General features: G+C 48.8%; 1 protein-coding gene across 1 annotated transcript in view; it reads right to left on the bottom strand.

The window, feature by feature from the left end:
- The window catches only part of LOC120914634 (uncharacterized transmembrane protein DDB_G0289901-like), a 58,406-nt gene extending 34,594 nt beyond the window's left edge, over positions 1 to 23,812 (bottom strand). The window contains exon 1 of the mRNA XM_040325319.1: positions 23,610 to 23,812. Within this exon, the coding sequence (XP_040181253.1) occupies positions 23,610 to 23,812 (203 nt within the window). The remainder of the gene's footprint in view (positions 1 to 23,609) is intronic.
- Between the last annotated feature and the right edge of the window lie 385 nt (positions 23,813 to 24,197).

The raw sequence follows: 24,197 nt of genomic DNA, 5'->3' as shown, positions 1-24,197 counted from the left end.
AGCCAAGGAAGAAGCATTTTCAGAAGGAATACGGTTTCTCTCTCCCATGACAGGTTCTCTTTAATCAGCTGAGTGCAGACAATTACTTAGTGACAATGCGGCACGCGGGGCTCTCCCTCCATAAACAATCCGCCGTCCTTCAATAAACGCACAGGCGGCTCGCCCTATAAATGCCAACCTCTTCCTATAAAGCTGCTTGTATTCTGGTTGCAGCGGGGGGGGGGGGCTGAGGTGGGTGAGGGACGGGGGAGGGGAGGGGGAGTGACACCATAAAGACACAAAGGTCAAGGTTTAATCAGAGTGATTGAATCCGCTCCGCCCCGACGCGGTGATTGATGGTCCCCGGCGGAGGGACACGGGGGCCCGACGTGCCGCATGTGATAGAAAATGTGATTTGTATCGTTTTCATCTCCGGACAGAAAAAGATCGACATTTATATTACAATGAGATCTTCCTAAGCTTACCGAAATAGTGCCCCATCATTGGTGTCAGTGGGGGGAATAGTGCCCCATCATTGGTGTCAGTGGGAGGAATAGTGTCCCATCATTGGTGTCAGTGGGAGGAATAGTGTCCCATCATTGGTGTCAGTGGGAGGAATAGTGTCCCATCATTGGTGTCAGTGGGAGGAATAGTGTCCCATCATTGATGTCAGTGGGAGGAATAGTGTCCCATCATTGGTGTCAGTGGGAGGAATAGTGTCCCATCATTGGTGTCAGAGGGAGGAATAGTGTCCCATCATTGGTGTCAGTGGGAGGAATAGTGTCCCATCATTGGTATCAGTGGGAGGAATAGTGTCCCATCATTGGAGTCAGTGGGAGGAATAGTGTCCCATCATTGGAGTCAGTGGGAGGAATAGTGTCCATCATTGGTGTCAGTGGGAGGAATAGTGTCCCATCATTGGAGTCAGTGGGAGGAATAGTGTCCCATCATTGGTATCAGTGGGAGGAATAGTGTCCCATCATTGGAGTCAGTGGGAGGAATAGTGCCCCATCATTGGTGTCAGTGGGAGGAATAGTGCCCCATCATTGGTATCAGTGGGAGGAATAGTGTCCCATCATTGGTGTCAGTGGGAGGAATAGTGCCCCATCATTGGTGTCAGTGGGAGGAATAGTGTCCCATCATTGGTGTCAGTGGGAGGAATAGTGTCCCATCATTGGTGTCAGTGGGTGGAATAGTGTCCCATCATTGGTGTCAGTGGGAGGAATAGTGTCCCATCATTGGTATCCGTGGGAGGAATAGTGTCCCATCATTGGTATCAGTGGGAGGAATAGTGTCCCATCATTGGAGTCAGTGGGAGGAATAGTGTCCCATCATTGGAGTCAGTGGGAGGAATAGTGTCCCATCATTGGTGTCAGTGGGAGGAATAGTGTCCCATCATTGGAGTCAGTGGGAGGAATAGTGTCCCATCATTGGTATCAGTGGGAGGAATAGTGTCCCATCATTGGAGTCAGTGGGAGGAATAGTGCCCCATCATTGGTGTCAGTGGGAGGAATAGTGCCCCATCATTGGTATCAGTGGGAGGAATAGTGTCCCATCATTGGTGTCAGTGGGAGGAATAGTGCCCCATCATTGGTGTCAGTGGGAGGAATAGTGTCCCATCATTGGTGTCAGTGGGAGGAATAGTGTCCCATCATTGGTGTCAGTGGGTGGAATAGTGTCCCATCATTGGTGTCAGTGGGAGGAATAGTGTCCCATCATTGGTATCCGTGGGAGGAATAGTGTCCATCATTGGTGTCAGTGGGGGAATAGTGTCCCATCATTGGTGTCAGTGGGAGGAATAGTGTCCCATCATTGGTGTCAGTGGGAGGAATAGTGTCCCATCATTGGTGTCAGTGGGAGGAATAGTGTCCCATCATTGGTATCAGTGGGAGGAATAGTGTCCCATCATGGTGTCAGTGGGAGGAATAGTGTCCCATCATTGGTGTCAGTGGGAGGAATAGTGTCCCATCATTGGTGTCAGTGGGAGGAATAGTGTCCCATCATTGGTGTCAGTGGGAGGAATAGTGTCCCATCATTGGTGTCAGTGGGAGGAATAGTGTCCCATCATTGGTGTCAGTGTGAGGAATAGTGTCCCATCCTTGGTGTCAGCGGGAGGAATAGTGTCCCATCATTGGTGTCAGTGGGAGGAATAGTGTCCCATCATTGGTGTCAGTGGGAGGAATAGTGTCCCATCATTGGTGTCAGTGGGAGGAATAGTGTCCCATCATTGGTGTCAGTGGGAGGAATAGTGCCCCATCATTGGTGTCAGTGGGGGGAATAGTGTCCCATCATTGGTGTCAGTGGGAGGAATAGTGTCCCATCATTGGTGTCAGTGGGAGGAATAGTGCCCCATCATTGGTGTCAGTGGGAGGAATAGTGTCCCATCATTGGTGTCAGTGGGAGGAATAGTGTCCCATCATTGGTGTCAGTGGGAGGAATAGTGCCCCATCATTGGTGTCAGTGGGGGAATAGTGTCCCATCATTGGTGTCAGTGGGAGGAATAGTGTCCCATCATTGGTGTCAGTGGGAGGAATAGTGCCCCATCATTGGTGTCAGTGGGAGGAATAGTGTCCCATCATTGGTGTCAGTGGGAGGAATAGTGTCCCATCATTGGTGTCAGTGGGAGGAATAGTGTCCCATCATTGGTATCAGTGGGAGGAATAGTGTCCCATCATTGGTGTCAGTGGGAGGAATAGTGTCCCATCATTGGTGTCAGTGGGAGGAATAGTGCCATTTTTTTTCTTCTCCTAAGCCGTGACATCACAGGCGTGCCGCCGCCGCCTCCACCTGCCTGATCCGGCCCAATAAAACGCGTGGAAAGTTTCTGCGGCGAGGAGCACTCAGGAAATTAGCGAGGGAGCGAAAAGCGGGGAAATAATTTACTGCGAACCCCAAACATTTATGATTTGTACAAAAAAATAAAAAAAAAGCAAGAAGTACTTTGGGGACGGCGCTCACCTTCCCGCACATAAATCTCGCGCCGGGCGTCGCTCTCGGCCGCCCCGATTTTAATGCGGAACTTTAAGTATTCCATAAATTTGTCGGGGGAGATAATTGTTTGGTAAACAATAAATCAGAGAGTTTTCGTCGGAAATGTTTTTTTTTTTACTTTGCAGATTTGTGGATTTCCCGGAGAAATCTGAAGAGGAATAATGTGAAATTGCGGATGTGTCTCCGGGGAACGCACTTTACGGGGCGGCGCGCCGCGCTCCTCCATCGCTCCTCCGGCGCTCCTCCGCACACTAAATGCTTTATTTTGTTGCCTGCCGGGAGAGACACCTGAGATTGGATTTGTAGACTCTTCTCTTCTCTTGTGATGAGTTTATTTTATAAAAAGGCGCAACGTCGGAATTTATCACCGGGAGGGAGACGGGTGATGAAGCCTACCCAGTCCGGGGGCGTGACGGAGCGCCAGACCCAAAGGGCGGGCCGGGAGGGGGGGGGGGGGTGACCAAGCATCAGATCCATCCAATACCAACTCTTACCAAATTATGGGGTTTGGTTAAAGGGATTTTTATTGGGTATTTTTTAATTGCAGATTTTTTTTTTTTAACAAAAATTGATAGAATAATAAAATTTAAAAAAAAATTATTGCAGAAAAAAAATTCAAACTCTTTTCTTTTTGTTTTTCTTCAATTTTTTTCATTTATCTAATAAAATAAAATCGAAAAAACTATTTTTTTTTATTTATATAATAATAATAATAAAAAAATGAAAAAAAAAATTGCAGAAAAAATAAAATCATTTTCAAACCGTTTTCTTTTTTAAATTGTTTTCTTTTATTTATCTATCTAATAATAAAATAAAAACCAAAAACATTTTTTTTTAATTTATACAATAATAAAATAAAAAATATATCTGTAAGAATGTATAATGTATTCAACTAGTATTGGCAGATGGTTATTATATATGTATACCTGTCGTGGATAGGGAAAACCCCTGTAAGATGAATATTAAATAATAAAATAATATTAAAAGAAAATTAAAAAAAAAAAAAAATTATATTATTAATAATAATAATAATAATAATAAGAAGAAGAAGAAGAAAAAAATCATTTTCAAACCCTTTTCTTTTTCTTTAGTTTTTTGTATTTTATTATAAGATGAAAAAAAATTGCAGAAAAAAATAAAATCATTTTCAAACCCTTTTTATTTTTTCAATTTTTTCTTTTATTCATCTAATAATAAAATAAAAACCAAAAACATTTTTTTTTAATTTATATAATAATAATAAAATAAAAACAAAAATTATTGCAGAAAAAATATAATTTTCAAACTCTTTTCTTTTCAATTTTTTTTATCTAATAATAAAATAAAAACCAAAAAACATTTTTTTAAATTAATATAATAATAATAAAATTAAAAAAAAAATATTTGTAAGATATTATAACGTATTCAACTAGTATTGGCAGACGGTTATCATATATGTATACCTGTCGCGTATAGGGAAAACCACTGTAAGATGAATATAAAAACAATAAAACAATATTAAAAGAAAAAAAAAAATATTGCAGAAAAAAAAAAATCATTTTCAAACTCTTTTCTTTTTTTTTCTTTTATTTATCTAATAATAAAATAAAAAAATCCAGTGGTGATCAAACACAAGCAAAAAAAAACCATCTGTGCGATTTTTTTTTTATATATAAGTCATTTGGGTATAGCGTTGCATGACGGCGCCATTGTCAGTTATTCTGATTAATTTTTTATTTTTAAATAACAAACATGTTATACTTACCTCCTCTGTGTAAGGATTTTTTGCATAGAGTGGCCCCGATTCTCCTTTTCTGGGGTCCCAGGGCGGCGCTCCTGGCTCCTCCTCTTTTCGAGTGCCCCCCCCCCCCCCCCGGGAGAGCCACAGTCCATGGGGACACTCCATTGACACAGACAGCAGGACTCGACCCCGCCCCTTTTCCCAGCTCCCTTGTCACTGGATTTGATTGACAGCAGCTGGAGCCAATGGCCCCCTGCAGCTATCAATCTATCCAATGAGGGCCCGAGACACCGGCTGGAGTTTCTGTGCTCGTCCCCGCTGGAACGATCGGGTTCAGGTGAGAAAAATTGGGGGAGGGGGGGGCCTGGTCATGAAGGGGGGGGGGTAAAACCCTTTTCGGAGCTGAAGTGGTTAATCGATGAACACTTAAGGTGAAGCACAAGTGACAACACTGTTTATTTTGTACATAATTCGTTTTAATGGCCAGAATAAAGGATTACTCTGGCTTGACACGGTGTGACGAAACGCGTTACACGCTTTTTACAACCGTCCAGCATTTTTCCTGCCAGGAGGAAAGACCCCTAAAGAGATGAAAGAGACATCCAGCGAGCGCAAAGCCTTTACAGATCTCACTTTTTCTTTTTAGACCTATTGGAGATTCAGAAAGAAGACGTGCGACCGATGGGTTCAGCTTTAACCGCCTTCACGCCGAATGTACGCAAATATGCGCCCCCTACTGGACTGGCCATTTTTTTTCTGTGGGGTCGCGTATATCTACCTTTGTGCCGAAAGCACACCGAACGGCGCTCTCTCACCACACAGAGACCAGGGGACTTATCAAGAGCCCCGGGCCCCGTACCAACAATCGGGACCCGGAACGTTCGATTCCAGGTCGCCTGATTGCTGAGACAGCCTCTGAATGGCTATGAGAGTGATCACTTAAAGGGAAGCCCGCCCCTTGTTTTCTGTCTTTGTGAATGGTGGAGAGAGATACATTGTATCGTTCTCTGTCCTTGGAGAGATAGAAAAGAAAAGTGTGTGTAAAAATAATAATAATAATAATAATAATAATAATAATAATAAAAAAACACTATATCAAGGTTTGATCTAGGTCAGCCCCAGGGTTAGTGTTTGGGTCAGGGTGAGGATCTTTTTGGACAGGATTTTTTTTTTTCATTTTGTCAAATAAAAAAATAAATAATATGAATAATAAAATAATAATAATAATAATAATAATAATAATAATAATAATAATAATAATAATAATAATAATAATAATACCTAGATCCGTGGACACATCCCAGTGCGCATGCTCAGAATTATGTCGGAACTACTCCCTTAGATACGCCGGATCGCTGCCTACGACGTGAACGTAACCTACGCCCAGCCCTATTCACGTACAACGTAAACGACGTAAAATACGACGGCTGTTTCCTGGTCCATACCTTAGCATGGGTTGCGCCTCCTATATGGGGAATAACTTTACGCCGGAAGTACGACTTATGCAAATCGCTTATATTATGCGCCGGGCGCAAGTACGTTCGTGAATCGGCGCATCTGCCTCATTTGCATATGTGCATAGAAAATCAATGGGAGCGGCAAATGCGCCCAGCGTAAATATGCGCCCACGATACGACGGCGTAGGCAGGTTACGTCGGTCGTAGGAAGCCTGGGCCAGATTCACATAAGAGATAGGACGGCGTATACGCCGTCGTATCTCTGAGATACGATTGTCGTATCTATGCGCCCGATTCATAGAATCAGTTACGCATAGATAGCCCTAAGATCCGACAGGTGTAACTGTGTTACACCGTTGGATCTTAGGCTGCAATTCTAGGCCGGCCGCTAGGTGGCGATTGCATTGCGGTCGGCGTAGAATATGCAAATGCCTAGTTACGGCGATTCACGAACGTCCGCTTTGCCCGTCGATCTAAATTTACGTAGTTTCCGTCGAGATGCGTCGCGTAAAACTAAGCATGCCCTCTAGGTGGTCTAACCAATGTTAAGTATGGCCGTCGTTCCCGCGTCGATTTTTCAAATTTCACGTCGTTTGCGTAAGTTGTCCGTGAATGGCGCTGGATGCCATTTACGTTAACGTCGAAACCAATGACGTCCTTGCGACGTCATTTAGCGCAATGCACGTTGTGAAATTTTAGGGACGGAGCATGCGCAGTACGTTTGGCGCGGGAACGCGCCTAATTTAAATTGTCCCCGCCCCATTTGAATTAGGCGGGCTTGCGCCGGGCGGATTTACGCTACGCCGCCGCAAGTTTACAGGTAAGTGCTTTGTGAATCAAGCACTTACGCTGTAAACTTGCGGCGGTGCAACGTAAATGGGATATGTTACGCCGCCGCAGCGTAACGCAAATGTCTGTGAATCTGGCCCCCTATTTTTAGGCGTATCTCAGATTGTGGGCACGGCGCACAGATACGACGGCACATAGTTACACTTACGCGGCGTATCTCGAGATACGTCGGCGTAAGTGCTTTGTGAATCCAGGCCTGTGTATCTTTCTCTGTCCTTGATCCTTGCAGAGAAAAAATAATAATAATAATAAATAAATTAATAATAATAAAAAAAAAAAAATACCTAGATCAAAACCTTGATCTAGGTCAGCCCCAGGGTTAGTGTTCGGGTCAAGGTCAGGGTCAAAGGTTAAGGTCAGGGCACGGTATAATCCACCTGGATGCAGAAAGTAGTTGTGATGATTTGTTTTACACGTCAAAGTTGCAAAATTGTGCTTAGGCATTCAGATTTGTTTTACCCTTGGGGGGGGGGGGGGGGAGGGGTTAAGAAGGGTGACAATGACATGTCAGAGATTGTAGTGATCGGGGGTTATTTCAGATAATCGATCACTCCTGACTCATAAATCCTTCACTTCCAGGAAATACTTTCCATTGATACAAAGTTACAAAGTGGCGATCCGCATTGTTCTGGATTCTGCGTCAGCCCTGAAAAGCCGCCATCCGATTGGCCCGCTGTGAGATGCGCGTGCGTTGTGTGAAGAGCTCTCCTCTCTCTCTCCTGCGCTTATCTCTGCAGAGTACAGGACGCGGCTCGCCAGAAATTAATGCGTTTGCGAGTGTGGAGAATCGTCGATGTAACCGCGGGAACCCCCCCCCCCCAGAGAGCCGTAATAAGCCTCTAATTGAATTATCGCCGCGCACAATTTCCTCGCCTGTGATTAGAGCGCCTACCTGCCTATAAATAACCCCCGGAATTTACCGCCGCCAATGAGAATTGTTACTCCACCTTGTTACTCTGAGGGGATTTAATAGCCGAGCTCCGGCCTCCTCCTCAGTCTTGTACAGCTGCAACTCCTCTCCCGGACTGGAACGGCTTCCTCCAATTTCCAATGTGCATTAGAAGCTGCCGCCAATCAGATAGAGCCCCGCCTCCTCTCCCGGACTGGAATTAAGGAGAAGGCGGGGAATGTCCACCAATGAGCACACAGTGGTTGGAGGAGAAGGCGGGGAATGTCCACCAATGAGCACACAGTGGTTGGAGGAGAAGGCGGGGAATGTCCACCAATGAGAACACAGTGGTTGGAGGAGAAGGCGGGGAATGTCCACCAATGAGCACACAGTGGTTGATGGAGAAGGAGGGGAATGTCCACCAATGAGAACACAGTGGTTGGGAGGAGAAGGCGGGGAATGTCCACCAATGAGCACACAGTGGTTGGAGGAGAAGGCGGGGAATGTCCACCAATGAGCACACAGTGGTTGGAGAAGGCGGGGAATGTCCACCAATGAGAACACAGTGGTTGGAGGAGAAGGCGGGGAATGTCCACCAATGAGCACACAGTGGTTGGAGAAGAAGGCGGGGGAATGTCCACCAATGAGCACACAGTGGTCGGAGGAGAAGGCGGGGGAATGTCCACCAATGAGCACACAGTGGTTGGAGGAGAAGGAGGAGAATGTCCACCAATGAGCACACAGTGGTTGGAGGAGAAGGCGGGGAATGTCCACCAATGAGCACACAGTGGTTGGAGGAGAAGGCGGGGAATGTCCACCAATGAGCACACAGTGGTTGGAGGAGAAGGCGGGGAATGTCCACCAATGAGCACACAGTGGTTGGAGGAGAAGGTGGGGAATGTCCACCAATGAGCACACAGTGGTTGGAGGAGAAGGCGGGGAATGTCCACCAATGAGCACACAGTGGTTGGAGGAGAAGGCGGGGAATGTCCACCAATGAGCACACATGGGTTGGAGGAGAAGGCGGGGAATGTCCACCAATGAGCACACAGTGGTTGGGAGGAGAAGGCAGGAATGTCCACCAATGAGCACACAGTGGTTGGAGAAGAAGGCGGGGGAATGTCCACCAATGAGCACACAGTGGTTGGGAGGAGAAGGCGGGGGAATGTCCACCAATGAGCACACAGTGGTTGGAGGAGAAGGAGGAGAATGTCCACCAATGAGCACACAGTGGTTGGAGGAGAAGGCGGGGAATGTCCACCAATGAGCACACAGTGGTTGGGAGGAGAAGGCGGGGAATGTCCACCAATGAGCACACAGCGGTTGGAGGAGAAGGTAAGGAATGTCCACCAATGAGCACACAGTGGTTGGAGGAAAAGGCGGGGAATGTCCACTAATGAGCACACAGTGGTTGGAGGAGAAGGCGGGGAATGTCCACTAATGAGCACACAGTGGTTGGAGGAGAAGGCGGGGAATGTCCACTAATGAGCACACAGTGGTTGGAGAAGAAGGCAGGGAATGTCCACCAATGAGCACACAGCGGTTGGAGGAGAAGGCAGGGAATGTCCACCAATGAGCACACAGTGGTAGGAGAAGAAGGCGGGGAATGACCACCAATGAGCACACAGTGGTTGGAGGAGAAGGCGGGGAATGTCCACCAATGAGCACACAGTGGTTGGAGAAGAAGGCAGGGAATGTCCACCAATGAGCACACAGTGGTAGGAGAAGAAGGCGGGGAATGACCACCAATGAGCACACAGCGGCTGGAGGAGAAGGCGGGGAATGTCCAGCAATGAGCACACAGTGGTTGGAGGAGAAGGCGGGGAATGTCCAGCAATGAGCACACAGTGGTTGGAGAAGGCGGGGAATGTCCACCAATCAGCACACAGTGGTTGGAGGAGAAGGCGGGGAATGTCCACCAATGAGCACACAGTGGTTGGAGGAGAAGGCGGGGAATGTCCACCAATGAGCACACAGTGGTTGGAGGAGAAGGCGGGGAATGTCCACCAATGAGAACACAGTGGTTGGAGGAGAAGGCGGGGAATGTCCACCAATGAGCACACAGTGGTTGATGGAGAAGGAGGGGAATGTCCACCAATGAGAACACAGTGGTTGGGAGGAGAAGGCGGGGAATGTCCACCAATGAGCACACAGTGGTTGGAGGAGAAGGCGGGGAATGTCCACCAATGAGCACACAGTGGTTGGAGAAGGCGGGGAATGTCCACCAATGAGCACACAGTGGTTGGAGGAGAAGGCGGGGAATGTCCACCAATGAGCACACAGTGGTTGGAGAAGAAGGCGGGGGAATGTCCACCAATGAGCACACAGTGGTCGGAGGAGAAGGCGGGGGAATGTCCACCAATGAGCACACAGTGGTTGGAGGAGAAGGAGGAGAATGTCCACCAATGAGCACACAGTGGTTGGAGGAGAAGGCGGGGAATGTCCACCAATGAGCACACAGTGGTTGGAGGAGAAGGCGGGGAATGTCCACCAATGAGCACACAGTGGTTGGAGGAGAAGGCGGGGAATGTCCACCAATGAGCACACAGTGGTTGGAGGAGAAGGTGGGGAATGTCCACCAATGAGCACACAGTGGTTGGAGGAGAAGGCGGGGAATGTCCACCAATGAGCACACAGTGGTTGGAGGAGAAGGCGGGGAATGTCCACCAATGAGCACACATGGGTTGGAGGAGAAGGCGGGGAATGTCCACCAATGAGCACACAGTGGTTGGGAGGAGAAGGCAGGAATGTCCACCAATGAGCACACAGTGGTTGGAGAAGAAGGCGGGGGAATGTCCACCAATGAGCACACAGTGGTTGGGAGGAGAAGGCGGGGGAATGTCCACCAATGAGCACACAGTGGTTGGAGGAGAAGGAGGAGAATGTCCACCAATGAGCACACAGTGGTTGGAGGAGAAGGCGGGGAATGTCCACCAATGAGCACACAGTGGTTGGGAGGAGAAGGCGGGGAATGTCCACCAATGAGCACACAGCGGTTGGAGGAGAAGGTAAGGAATGTCCACCAATGAGCACACAGTGGTTGGAGGAAAAGGCGGGGAATGTCCACTAATGAGCACACAGTGGTTGGAGGAGAAGGCGGGGAATGTCCACTAATGAGCACACAGTGGTTGGAGGAGAAGGCGGGGAATGTCCACTAATGAGCACACAGTGGTTGGAGAAGAAGGCAGGGAATGTCCACCAATGAGCACACAGCGGTTGGAGGAGAAGGCAGGGAATGTCCACCAATGAGCACACAGTGGTAGGAGAAGAAGGCGGGGAATGACCACCAATGAGCACACAGTGGTTGGAGGAGAAGGCGGGGAATGTCCACCAATGAGCACACAGTGGTTGGAGAAGAAGGCAGGGAATGTCCACCAATGAGCACACAGTGGTAGGAGAAGAAGGCGGGGAATGACCACCAATGAGCACACAGCGGCTGGAGGAGAAGGCGGGGAATGTCCAGCAATGAGCACACAGTGGTTGGAGGAGAAGGCGGGGAATGTCCAGCAATGAGCACACAGTGGTTGGAGAAGGCGGGGAATGTCCACCAATCAGCACACAGTGGTTGGAGGAGAAGGCGGGGAATGTCCACCAATGAGCACACAGTGGTTGGAGGAGAAGGCGGGGAATGTCCACCAATGAGCACACAGTGGTTGGAGGAGAAGGCGGGGATTGTCCACCAATGAGCACACAGTGGTTGGAAGAGAAGGAGGGGAATGTCCACCAATGAGCACACAGTGGTCGGAGGAGAAGGCGGGGATTGTCTACCAATGAGCACACAGTGGTTGGAGGAGAAGGAGGGGAATGTCCACCAATGAGCACACAGTGGTTGGGAGAAGAAGGCGGGGGAATGTCCACCAATGAGCACACAGTGGTTGGGAGAAGAAGGCGGGGGAATGTCCACCAATGAGCACACAGCGGTTGGAGGAGAAGGCGGGGAATGTCCACCAATGAGCACACAGGGGTTGGAGGAGAAGGCGGGGAATGTCCACCAATGAGCACACAGGGGTTGGAGGAGAAGGCAGGTAATGTCCTAGTCAGAGTCCAGACTTGAACCCCATTGAAAATCTGTTGAATGATTGAAGACTGCAGTCTACAAAATTATTTTATTATTTTAAAGGGAGGATTCTTTTTTATACGTGTGTGTGTGTGTGTGTGTGTGTGTGTGTGTGTGTGTGTGTGTGTGTGTGTGTGTGTGTGTGTGTGTGTGTGTGTATATATATATATATAGACACACTGAGGTGACAACTGACCTGAATGAGGAATTCTATTTTCGGAGGGGGGGGGGGGGGCGCCTGCCGTCGTGTGATGTGAAGTTTCCCTTCCAGAGATATCACAGATGTTGCGATTATTTCCAGCTCGCGGTAGAGGACGGCGCGGTTTCTATTAGTTTTCATCACGGTACGCGGTTCGAGGAATTACAAAATAATCATATCAACATGAAAACAGAAGCGCCGTCCTCAAGGATAGATTTGTGATCTGATAAATTTTATTCTGATATAAAAAAATAAAAAAAAAACACAAAAATCGCCAACGGCAAAAAAAAAAAACCTTCATGTGCCGATCCTCCAGCGAGAGGATTTCTTGTAGAAAACGCGAAAACATCGCGCTCCTCGCCAAGACTTTCTGAAAATGCGTTTCATGTTCGGCAAGGTTACAAAATATTATCTTTGAAAGGAACATGAAGAGATAAATATGTCAATTATTGAAGGTGCGGCGGCCTTTGAAGGAGGCAAAATGTTTTCACGTAAACGCCGTTCAGCTTTGTTGTCATAAATGGGAGATGTTCAAATATGAAGAGAATACACGCGTGTGCGTCCAATCCCAAAATTATACACAGCGAGAAAACGCTGGAGGTAATACGATGATGTCACTGGACGCTATGAAGGAGTAAATGGGGAGATTTCCTGCAGTAGTTTGTGTCTCTGCCCCTCCCACAATGGGGAGATTTCCTGCAGTAGTTTGTGTCTCTGCCCCTCCCACAATGGGGAGATTTCCTGCAGTAGTTTGTGTGTCTCTGCCCCTCCCACAATGGAGAGATTTCCTGCAGTAGTTTGTGTCTCTGCCCCTCCCACAATGAGGAGATTTCCTGCAGTAGTTTGTGTCTCTGCCCCTCCCACAATGGGGAGGTTTCCTGCAGTAGTTTGTGTCTCTGCCCCTCCCACAATGGGGAGATTTCCTGCAGTAGTTTGTGTCTCTGCCCCTCCCACAATGGAGAGATTTCCTGCAGTAGTTTGTGTCTCTGCCCCTCCCACAATGGGGAGGTTTCCTGCAGTAGTTTGTGTCTCTGCCCCTCCCACAATGAAATTTCCCTGCAGTAGTTTGTGTCTCTGCCCCTCCCACAATGGGGAGGTTTCCTGCAGTAGTTTGTGTCTCTGCCCCTCCCACAATGAAATTTCCCTGCAGTAGTTTGTGTCTCTGCCCCTCCCACAATGGGGAGATTTCCTGCAGTAGTTTGTGTCTCTGCCCCTCCCACAATGGAGAGATTTCCTGCAGTAGTTTGTGTCTCTGCCCCTCCCACAATGGGGAGATTTCCTGCAGTAGTTTGTGTCTCTGCCCCTCCCACAATGGGGAGATTTCCCTGCAGTAGTTTGTGTCTCTGCCCCTCCCACAATGGTGAGATTTCCCTGCAGTAGTTTGTGTCTCTGCCCCTCCCACAATGGAGAGATTTCCTGCAGTAGTTTGTGTCTCTGCCCCTCCCACAATGGGGAGATTTCCTGCAGTAGTTTGTGTCTCTGCCCCTCCCACAATGGTGAGATTTCCCTGCAGTAGTTTGTGTCTCTGCCCCTCCCACAATGGGGAGATTTCCTGCAGTAGTTTGTGTCTCTGCCCCTCCCACAATGGGGAGATTTCCTGCAGTAGTTTGTGTCTCTGCCCCTCCCACAATGGGGAGATTTCCCTGCAGTAGTTTGTGTCTCTGCCCCTCCCACAATGGTGAGATTTCCCTGCAGTAGTTTGTGTCTCTGCCCCTCCCACAATGGGGAGGTTTCCTGCAGTAGTTTGTGTCTCTGCCCCTCCCACAATGGGGAGATTTCCTGCAGTAGTTTGTGTCTCTGCCCCTCCCACAATGGGGAGATTTCCTGCAGTAGTTTGTGTCTCTGCCCCTCCCACAATGGGGAGATTTCCTGCAGTAGTTTGTGTCTCTGCCCCTCCCACAATGGTGAGATTTCCCTGCAGTAGTTTGTGTCTCTGCCCCTCCCACAATGGGGAGGTTTCCTGCAGTAGTTTGTGTCTCTGCCCCTCCCACAATGGGGAGATTTCCCTGCAGTAGTTTGTGTCTCTGCCCCTCCCACAATGAGGAGATTTCCTGCAGTAGTTTGTGTCTCTGCCCCTCCCACAATGGGGAGATTTCCTGCAGTAGTCGCTCCTCTATGTCTTTATGGACCTTGCTTTGTGCACTGGTGGGCAGTCATGTTGGAACAGGGAGGGGCCGTCCCCAAACTCCTCCCACAAAGTTGGGAGCATGAAATTGTCCAAAATGTCTTGGTATGCCGAAGCCTTAAGAGTTCCCTTCACTGGAACTAAGGGGCCAAGCCCAACCCCCACACCATCATCCCCCCTCCCCCAAATGATTAGGACCAGTGCACAAAGCAAGGTCCATAAAGACGCGTCCAGCCACAGCGCGGTGGGCGGAGCACCTGACTCTGAGGTAGAAGAAATTTCGTTAAAAGACACCGAAGTTCAAACGGGGGAAATCGGTTTCTACATGGTTTCTGTCTTCTTCGCAAACACTGCGATCTTGCTGCGCCGCGGTCAGGTTCTCTTTATTACAGGCGGCGGCTCCTGTAATTTCCTGGCGAAGTGGCCTCCGGTGCCCAGCGCGGGAAGCGGGGCGTCACGGGTCACCTAATCCTCATTGGACCAATTACCCGACTCTTCCCAACCTCGTTAAATTTAACCGCAATAAGTTCCAGGGGGGGCTGAACATGTGGGTTGCCATGGAGACCCCGGTGAGCCGTTCTCCGGAATCTCACTGGAAAGGAGGACAGGAGAAGGCCGAGTGTCACCTGCAGCGATCGACACCCTTCTGTATACACCTCCGCTACTTTGTATCCATTCCACATTATATATATATATCTATACACACTGTATACATGTGTCATGGAGAGAACAAGTACATATTATAGACGGGAATTAATACTCAATCCGAAAATGCAGAGGAATCCTCGCCCCCCTTCTCCTGCATCCGACTTCTCTCCTCCTGCTCCTGCATCCCACTTCTCTCCTCCTGCTCCTGCATCCCACTTCTCTCCTCCTGCATCCCACTTCTCTCCTCCTGCTCCTGCATCCCACTTCTCTCCTCCTGCTCCTGCATCCCACTTCTCTCCTCCTGCTCCTGCATCCCACTTCTCTCCTCCTGCTCCTGCATCCCACTTCTCTCCTCCTGCATCCCACTTCTCTCCTGCTCCTGCATCCCACTTCTCTCCTCCTGCTCCTGCATCCCACTTCTCTCCTCCTGCATCCCACTTCTCTCCTCCTGCATCCCACTTCTCTCCTCCTGCATCCCACTTCTCTCCTCCTGCTCCTGCATCCCACTTCTCTCCTCCTGCTCCTGCATCTGACTTCTCTCCTCCTGCATCCGACTTCTCTCCTCCTGCTCCTGCATCCCACTTCTCTCCCCCTGCTCCTGCATCCCACTTCTCTCCCCCTGCTCCTGCATCCCACTTCTCTCCCCCTGCTCCTGCATCCCACTTCTCTCCTCCTGCTCCTGCATCCCACTTCTCTCCTCCTGCATCCCACTTCTCTCCTCCTGCATCCCACTTCTCTCCTCCTGCATCCCACTTCTCTCCTCCTGCATCCCACTTCTCTCCTCCTGCATCCCACTTCTCTCCTCCTGCTCCTGCATCTGACTTCTCTCCTCCTGCATCCGACTTCTCTCCTCCTGCTCCTGCATATCCGACTTCTCTCCCCCTGCATCCGACTTCTCTCCCCCTGCTCCTGCATCCCACTTCTCTCCCCCTGCTCCTGCATCCCACTTCTCTCCCCCTGCATCCCACTTCTCTCCCCCTGCTCCTGCATCCCACTTCTCTGCTCCTGCTCCTGCATCCCACTTCTCTCCTCCTGCTCCTGCATCCCACTTCTCTCCTCCTGCATCCTCTCCTCCTGCATCCGACTTCTCTCCCCCTGCTCCTGCATATCCGACTTCTCTCCCCCTGCATCCGACTGATCTCCCCCTGCTCCTGCATCCCACTTCTCTCCCCCTGCTCCTGCATCCCACTTCTCTCCTCCTGCTCCTGCATCCCACTTCTCTCCCCCTGCATCTGACTTCTCTCCTCCTGCTCCTGCATCCCACTTCTCTCCCCCTGCATCTGACTTCTCTCCTCCTGCTCCTGCATCCGACTTCTAGGTGGACCTCCCCAGATCATTCCCCATTAGAAGAACCCCAATAACGGCATGTACTGCTAACTAAACAAACTTCATTCCCCCGCAGGAGGACCAAGGTATACGAACAGGGCCGCCATTAGGAATTATGGGGCCCCTTACACAGCTCCAGGCATGGGCCCTTCTGGAGCAGAGAACCGGGGGAGGGGGGGGCCTTTACAAAAACAAAAGAAGAAAGAAAGAAAAATATATATAATATAGCCATCCTGGGCCCTTTAATAAAAAATAAATATATAAAACAAAAATAAAAAAATAAACATTTATAAAAAAGGGGGTTTTCCACATGGGGCCCTGGGGACCTCTGAGCCCTTTAATAATAATAATAATAATAATAATTATTATATATAAAGTTTTTTATAAAAAAAGAAAGAAAGAAAGAAAGAAGATGGGTTGTCATCCATGGGCCCTGGGGACCTAAAAAAAATAAATAAAAAAAAATATATATATATTTGGCCCTTTAATAAAAAAAAAAAAAATTATATATATATATATATATATAAATAAAACAAAAATAAAAAGGGGGGGGGGGTTGCCATCTGGGGCCCTGTGGGCCTCCAGGAACCTCCGGACCCCTAAAAAAATGGAGGGTTGCCATCCGGGTCCCTGGGGACCTCCGGGCCCCTTACAGGTGTACTGCCTGTACCCCCCCTGATGACGGCCCTATATACAAATAGCACCCCCACCACCCCCCCCACAAAACACAGACACCCCCCCTAGATAAAGAGCCTAATTGCCGGCTAAATGTACCCCTGATGGTTCCCACACAGGACAGGGATTCCCGGTAATGACAGGTGATAGACGTCCGCTGTCCATGTGTGGAAACGCAGCACTGAAAAGACACCTGGAAATGAATATACAAACCACGTGAGTGTGGTAAAAAGATACAGTACACCAACGCCACTCGGGTGGATCGCTTATAACAAGCAAGATTATCAATGACAATACCAGAGGGACAAGGAACCTGATGGGTAGATTAACCACTTAACCCCCGGACCATATTGCGGGTCAAAGACCGGAGCACTTTTTGCGATTCGGCGCTGCGTCGCTTAGTAGTGTGATGGTTATGGGGAACAGCGATTGCAGTGATTGTAGGGATTGCAGGGATTGCAGGGATTGCAGGGATTGCAGTGATTGTAGGGATTGCAGGGATTGTAGGGATTGCAGTGATTGTAGGGATTGTAGGGATTGTAGGGATTGTAGGGATTGTAGGGATTGTAGGGATTGCAGTGATTGTAGGGATTGCAGCGATTGTAGGGATTGTAGGGATTGCAGTGATTGTAGGGATTGTAGGGATTGTAGGGATTGCAGTGATTGTAGGGATTGCAGCGATTGTAGGGATTGCAGGGATTGCAGGGATTGCAGGGATTGTAGGGATTGTAGGGATTGCAGGGATTGTAGGGATTGTAGGGATTGCAGCGATTGTAGGGATTGTAGGGATTGCAGGGATTGTAGGGATTGTAGGGATTGTAGGGATTGCAGTGATTGTAGGGATTGCAGCGATTGTAGGGATTGCAGGGATTGCAGGGATTGCAGGGATTGTAGGGATTGTAGGGATTGCAGGGATTGTAGGGATTGCAGCGATTGTAGGGATTGTAGGGATTGCAGCGATTGTAGGGATTGTAGGGATTGCAGCGATTGTAGGGATTGCAGCGATTGTAGGGATTGCAGCGATTGCAGTGATTGTAGGGATTGTAGGGATTGCAGCGATTGTAGGGATTGTAGGGATTGCAGCGATTGCAGCGATTGTAGGGATTGCAGCGATTGTAGGGATTGCAGCGATTGTAGGGATTGCAGCGATTGCAGTGATTGTAGGGATTGTAGGGATTGCAGCGATTGTAGGGATTGCAGTGATTGTAGGGATTGCAGTGATTGTAGGGATTGCAGCGATTGTAGGGATTGCAGGGATTGCAGCGATTGTAGGGATTGTAGGGATTGCAGCGATTGTAGGGATTGCAGTGATTGTAGGGATTGTAGGGATTGCAGGGATTGCAGTGATTGTAGGGATTGTAGGGATTGCAGCGATTGTAGGGATTGCAGTGATTGTAGGGATTGCAGCGATTGTAGGGATTGCAGCGATTGCAGTGATTGCAGCGATTGTAGTGATTGTAGGGATTGCAGCGATTGCGATTGTAGGGATTGCAGCGATTGTAGGGATTGCAGCGATTGTAGGGATTGCAGCGATTGTAGGGATTGCAGCGATTGTAGGGATTGCAGCGATTGTAGGGATTGCAGCGATTGTAGGGATTGCAGCGATTGCAGCGATTGTAGTGATTGCAGGGATTGTAGGGATTGCAGGGATTGCAGGGATTGTAGGGATTGCAGTGATTGTAGGGATTGTAGTGATTGTAGGGATTGTAGGGATTGCAGGGATTGCAGGGATTGTAGTGATTGTAGGGATTGCAGCGATTGCAGGGATTGTAGGGATTGCAGCGATTGTAGGGATTGCAGCGATTGCAGGGATTGTAGTGATTGCAGGGATTGTAGGGATTGTAGGGATTGCAGCGATTGCAGCGATTGCAGCGATTGCAGCGATTGTAGGGATTGCAGCGATTGTAGGGATTGCGATTGTAGGGATTGCAGCGATTGCAGGGATTGCGATTGTAGGGATTGCAGCGATTGTAGGGATTGCAGCGATTGTAGGGATTGCGATTGTAGGGATTGCAGTGATTGTAGGGATTGTAGGGATTGTAGGGATTGCAGCGATTGCAGCGATTGTAGTGATTGTAGTGATTGCAGGGATTGTAGGGATTGCAGCGATTGCAGCGATTGCAGTGATTGCAGCGATTGTAGGGATTGCAGCGATTGCAGGGATTGTAGTGATTGTAGTGATTGTAGTGATTGCAGTGATTGTAGGGATTGCAGGGATTGTAGTGATTGCAGGGATTGTAGGGATTGCAGGGATTGTAGTGATTGCAGGGATTGTAGTGATTGCAGGGATTGTAGGGATTGCAGGGATTGCAGCGATTGTAGGGATTGCAGCGATTGCAGGGATTGTAGTGATTGCAAGGATTGTAGGGATTGCAGCGATTGTAGGGATTGCAGCGATTGCAGGGATTGTAGTGATTGCAGGGATTGCAGCGATTGCAGGGATTGCGATTGTAGGGATTGCAGCGATTGTAGGGATTGCAGCGATTGCAGGGATTGTAGTGATTGCAGGGATTGCAGCGATTGCAGGGATTGCGATTGTAGGGATTGCAGCGATTGTAGGGATTGCAGCGATTGTAGGGATTGCAGCGATTGTAGGGATTGCGATTGTAGGGATTGCAGTGATTGTAGGGATTGTAGGGATTGCAGCGATTGCAGCGATTGTAGTGATTGTAGTGATTGCAGGGATTGTAGGGATTGCAGGGATTGTAGGGATTGCAGCGATTGCAGCGATTGTAGGGATTGCAGCGATTGCAGGGATTGCGATTGTAGGGATTGCAGCGATTGTAGGGATTGCAGCGATTGCAGGGATTGCGATTGTAGGGATTGCAGCGATTGTAGGGATTGCAGCGATTGCAGGGATTGCGATTGTAGGGATTGCAGCGATTGTAGGGATTGCAGCGATTGCAGGGATTGCGATTGTAGGGATTGCAGCGATTGTAGGGATTGCAGCGATTGCAGGGATTGCGATTGTAGGGATTGCAGCGATTGTAGGGATTGCAGCGATTGCAGGGATTGCGATTGTAGGGATTGCAGCGATTGTAGGGATTGCAGCGATTGTAGGGATTGCAGCGATTGTAGGGATTGCGATTGTAGGGATTGCAGTGATTGTAGGGATTGTAGGGATTGCAGGGATTGCAGGGATTGCAGGGATTGCAGCGATTGCAGGGATTGCAGGGATTGCAGGGATTGCAGGGATTGCAGGGATTGTAGGGATTGCAGGGATTGCAGCGATTGTAGGGATTGCAGGGATTGCAGGGATTGCAGGGATTGCAGGGATTGTAGGGATTGCAGGGATTGCAGGGATTGCAGCGATTGTAGGGATTGCAGGGATTGCAGGGATTGCAGGGATTGCAGGGATTGTAGGGATTGTAGGGATTTCAGTGATTGCGATTGAAGTGATTGCAGCGATATTCCAAAGCAATGTAACACACAGGTTTACTCACTGTTAGCCGTCACAAGTCGCTCGGAATCGCAGCCATTCCATCCAATATGTCGTCACAAGTCGCTCAAAGGGACCGCAGCCAATCCATCCGTCTGTGTATATCCACAACACTGAGCGCCAATGTCTGGTGTAACAACGGCCGATGCCAATGTCTGCTGTAACAACGGCTGATGCCAATGTCAGGTGTAACAATAGCTGATGCCAATGTCCGGTGTAACGATGGTTGATGCCAATGTCCGGTGTAACAATGGCCAATGTCTGGTGTAATAATAGCTGATGCCAACGTCTGGTGTAACGATGGTTGATGCCAATGTCCGGTGTAACAATGGCCAATGTCTGGTGTAATAATAGCTGATGCCAACGTCTGGCGTAACAATGGCTGATGCCAATGTCTGGTGTAACCACGGCCGATGCCAATGTCTGGCGTAACAATAGCTGATGCCAATGTCTGGTGTAACAACGGCTGATGCCAGTGTCTGGTGTGCCAATGCCGGATGCCAATGTCTGGCGTAACAACGGCTGATGCCAATGTCTGGTGTAACAATGGTTGATGCCAATGTCTGCTGTAACAACGGCTGATGCCAATGTCAGGTGTAACAATAGCTGATGCCAATGTCCGGTGTAACGATGGTTGATGCCAATGTCCGGTGTAACAATGGCCAATGTCTGGTGTAATAATAGCTGATGCCAACGTCTGGTGTAACGATGGTTGATGCCAATGTCCGGTGTAACAATGGCCAATGTCTGGTGTAATAATAGCTGATGCCAACGTCTGGCGTAACAATGGCTGATGCCAATGTCTGGTGTAACCACGGCCGATGCCAATGTCTGGCGTAACAATAGCTGATGCCAATGTCTGGTGTAACAACGGCTGATGCCAGTGTCTGGTGTGCCAATGCCGGATGCCAATGTCTGGCGTAACAACGGCTGATGCCAATGTCTGGTGTAACAATGGTTGATGCCAATGTCTGCTGTAACAACGGCTGATGCCAATGTCAGGTGTAACAATAGCTGATGCCAATGTCCGGTGTAACGATGGTTGATGCCAATGTCCGGTGTAACAATGGCCAATGTCTGGTGTAATAATAGCTGATGCCAACGTCTGGCGTAACAATGGCTGATGGCAATGTCCAAATAGGATATATAATAAAATAATAATCTCCAATCCAAACAGTCAGAGGAGCTCCATGCGGAGGGCGGTGATTGTCCTCGGTGTGGAGTTCATGTCTCCATAGGATGTCCTCCAGGAAGCTGCATAACGCCTCAAAGTGTAGATATCACTGAGCTAAAGGGGGGAGCAAAGCTCATCATGTATGGGGGGGGGGGTAGCAAAGCTCATCATGTATGGGGGGGGAGGTGCCGATCCCCCAAGAGTTTACATGTTTGGTTCCATGTGTCTCAGAACTTCATCAGAACTCCTGAGCCACAACCTACCTTTAATTACTCCAATAGAACTCAGGTGCTACCGAGCGATCTGCTTATTAACCCTTTCATGTGGATCACCTGGTGCTCAAACCTTTTAAAAAAACAGTGGGGTAGATTCAGGTAGCAATTACGCCTGCGTATCCATAGATATCCATAGATACGCAGCGTAATTGCTAATTTGCGCCGGCGTATCGACTTTTCTGTATTCAGAAAGCTCGATACGCCGACTGCAGCCTAAGATATGACTGGAATAAGGCTCTTATGCCGTCGTATCTTAGGCTGCATTCTTACGCTGGCCGCTAGGTGGCGTTCCCGTTGTGGTCAGCGTAGAGTATGCAAATTGCATACTCACGCCGATTCACAACCGTACGCGCGCCCGGCGTTCGCATTTTACGTCGTTTGCGTTCGCCGGTTTCTGCGTAAGGCTGCCCATGCTATTAGCAGGAGCAGCCAATGCTAAGTATACCCGTCGTTCCCGCGTCGCGATTTTTGAAAATGACGTCGTTTGCGTAAGTGAATCGTGAATGGCACTGGACGCCATTTACGTTCACGTTGACGCAAATGACGTCCTTGCGACGTCATTTGCCGCAATGCACGTCGGGAAAGTTTCCCGACGGAGCATGCGCACTACGTTCGGCGCGGGAACGCGCCTAATTTAAATGATCCACGCCCCCTACGGGATCATTTAAATTACGCGCACTTACGCCGGCCAGTTTTACGGAGCGCCCCTGCAAATTACGGAGCTACCGCTTCGTGAATGAAAAAACGTAAAGCGTAAAAACGGTACGCTGCGACTCCGTAAGAGGGCGCAAATCTACCTGAATCCGGGCCAGTGTTGTCGTGTGCTGCCCCGCACCAACATAAAACACCTCCCTTCGGCTCCATTCACACTGATGCGTTTTTTGGTGCATTTTGCAGATATGCAGGGAAATTTTTTATTTTTTTAATCACTGGAAATGATTCCGGGATTTGGGAAATGTGTGGAACAACAATGTAGAAATAGTGAAGTAAATAAGAGCAGCGGGACCTTCACATCCGAATTCTGGTAGAAGAACCCCGGACGGAGCTCTTTGGGCCAGATTCTCGTATCTGGGCGTAAAACTATGCGGGCGTAACGTATCTCGTTTACGTTACGCCGCCGCAAGTTTTACGGGCAAGTGCTTGATTCACAAAGCACTTGCCTGTAAAGTTGCGGCGGCGAAGCGTAAATCCTCCGAGTAGGGGGCGTGGATCATTTAAATTAGGCGCGTTCTCGCGCCGATCGTACTGCGCATGCGACGTCCCTAAAATTTCCTGACGTGCATTGCGCTAAATGACGTCGCAAGGACGTCATTGGTTTCGACGTTAATGTAAATGGCGTCCAGCGCCATTCACGGACGACTTACGCAAACAACGTAAATTTTTAAATTTCGACGCGGGAACGACGGCCATACTTAATATTGGTTGCCCCTCATAATAGCAGGGGCAACTTTACGCGTCGCAAAAGCTACGGAAACGTCGTAACTTCACTGCGTCGACCGCGCTTACGTTTCGGGAATCTCGCATAAATAGCTAATTTGCATAGACGATGGGGAAAACGACAGAGGCGACACCTAGCGGCGGAAAAAAAAAATTGCATTTAAGATCTGACAGCGTAAGAGCCTTACGCCTGTCAGATCTAATGGATATCTATGCGTAACTGATTCTAAGAATCAGTCGCATAGATACGACGGCCCAGATTAGGACTTACGACGGCGCAAATGGCGTTGCGCCGTCGTAAGCTCTTTGAGAATCTGGGCCTTTGTCTTCAGTACATTTGGGTCTAGCCTCGCTCTTTGTCTCCGGTACATTTGGGTGTAGTCTTGCTCTTTGTCTCCGTACATTTGGGTGTAGTCTTGCTCTTTGTCTCCGTACATTTGGGACGAGTCTTGCTCTTTGTCTCCGGTACATTTGGGTGTAGTCTTGCTCTTTGTCTCCGTACATTTGGGACGAGTCTTGCTCTTTGTCTCCGGTACATTTGGGTCTAGTCTTGCTCTTTGTCTCCGGTACATTTGGGTCTAGCCTCGCTCTTTGTCTCCGGTACATTTGGGTCTAGCCTCGCTCTTTGTCTCCGGTACATTTGGGTGTAGTTCTGCTCATTGTCTCCGTACATTTGGGACGAGTCTTGCTCTTTGTCTTCGGTACATTTGGGACGAGTCTTGCTCTTTGTCTCCAGTACATTTGGGTGTAGTTCTGCTCATTGTCCCGCCACTGTGCAGTTTTTACACTGCTGTATCATCTCTATGTTTTCCAGCCGCAGCTCAGCTTTGCAGTCGTTTTCCTATTGGCCCTAAAAATAGTCCGGGATTTAATATCAGGATTTTTCTCCAATTAACTTCAATCCCTCTAAATTCACTCAAATTCAAACAGGATCGGCCAAACAGCCCCCCCGCGAAT

The sequence above is a fragment of the Rana temporaria genome, chromosome 9 (assembly GCF_905171775.1).
Source record: "Rana temporaria chromosome 9, aRanTem1.1, whole genome shotgun sequence".
Taxonomy (NCBI): Eukaryota; Metazoa; Chordata; class Amphibia; order Anura; family Ranidae; genus Rana; species Rana temporaria.
The sequence above is the reverse complement of the archived record's forward strand: the minus strand, read 5'-3'. Positions and strand labels throughout refer to the sequence as shown.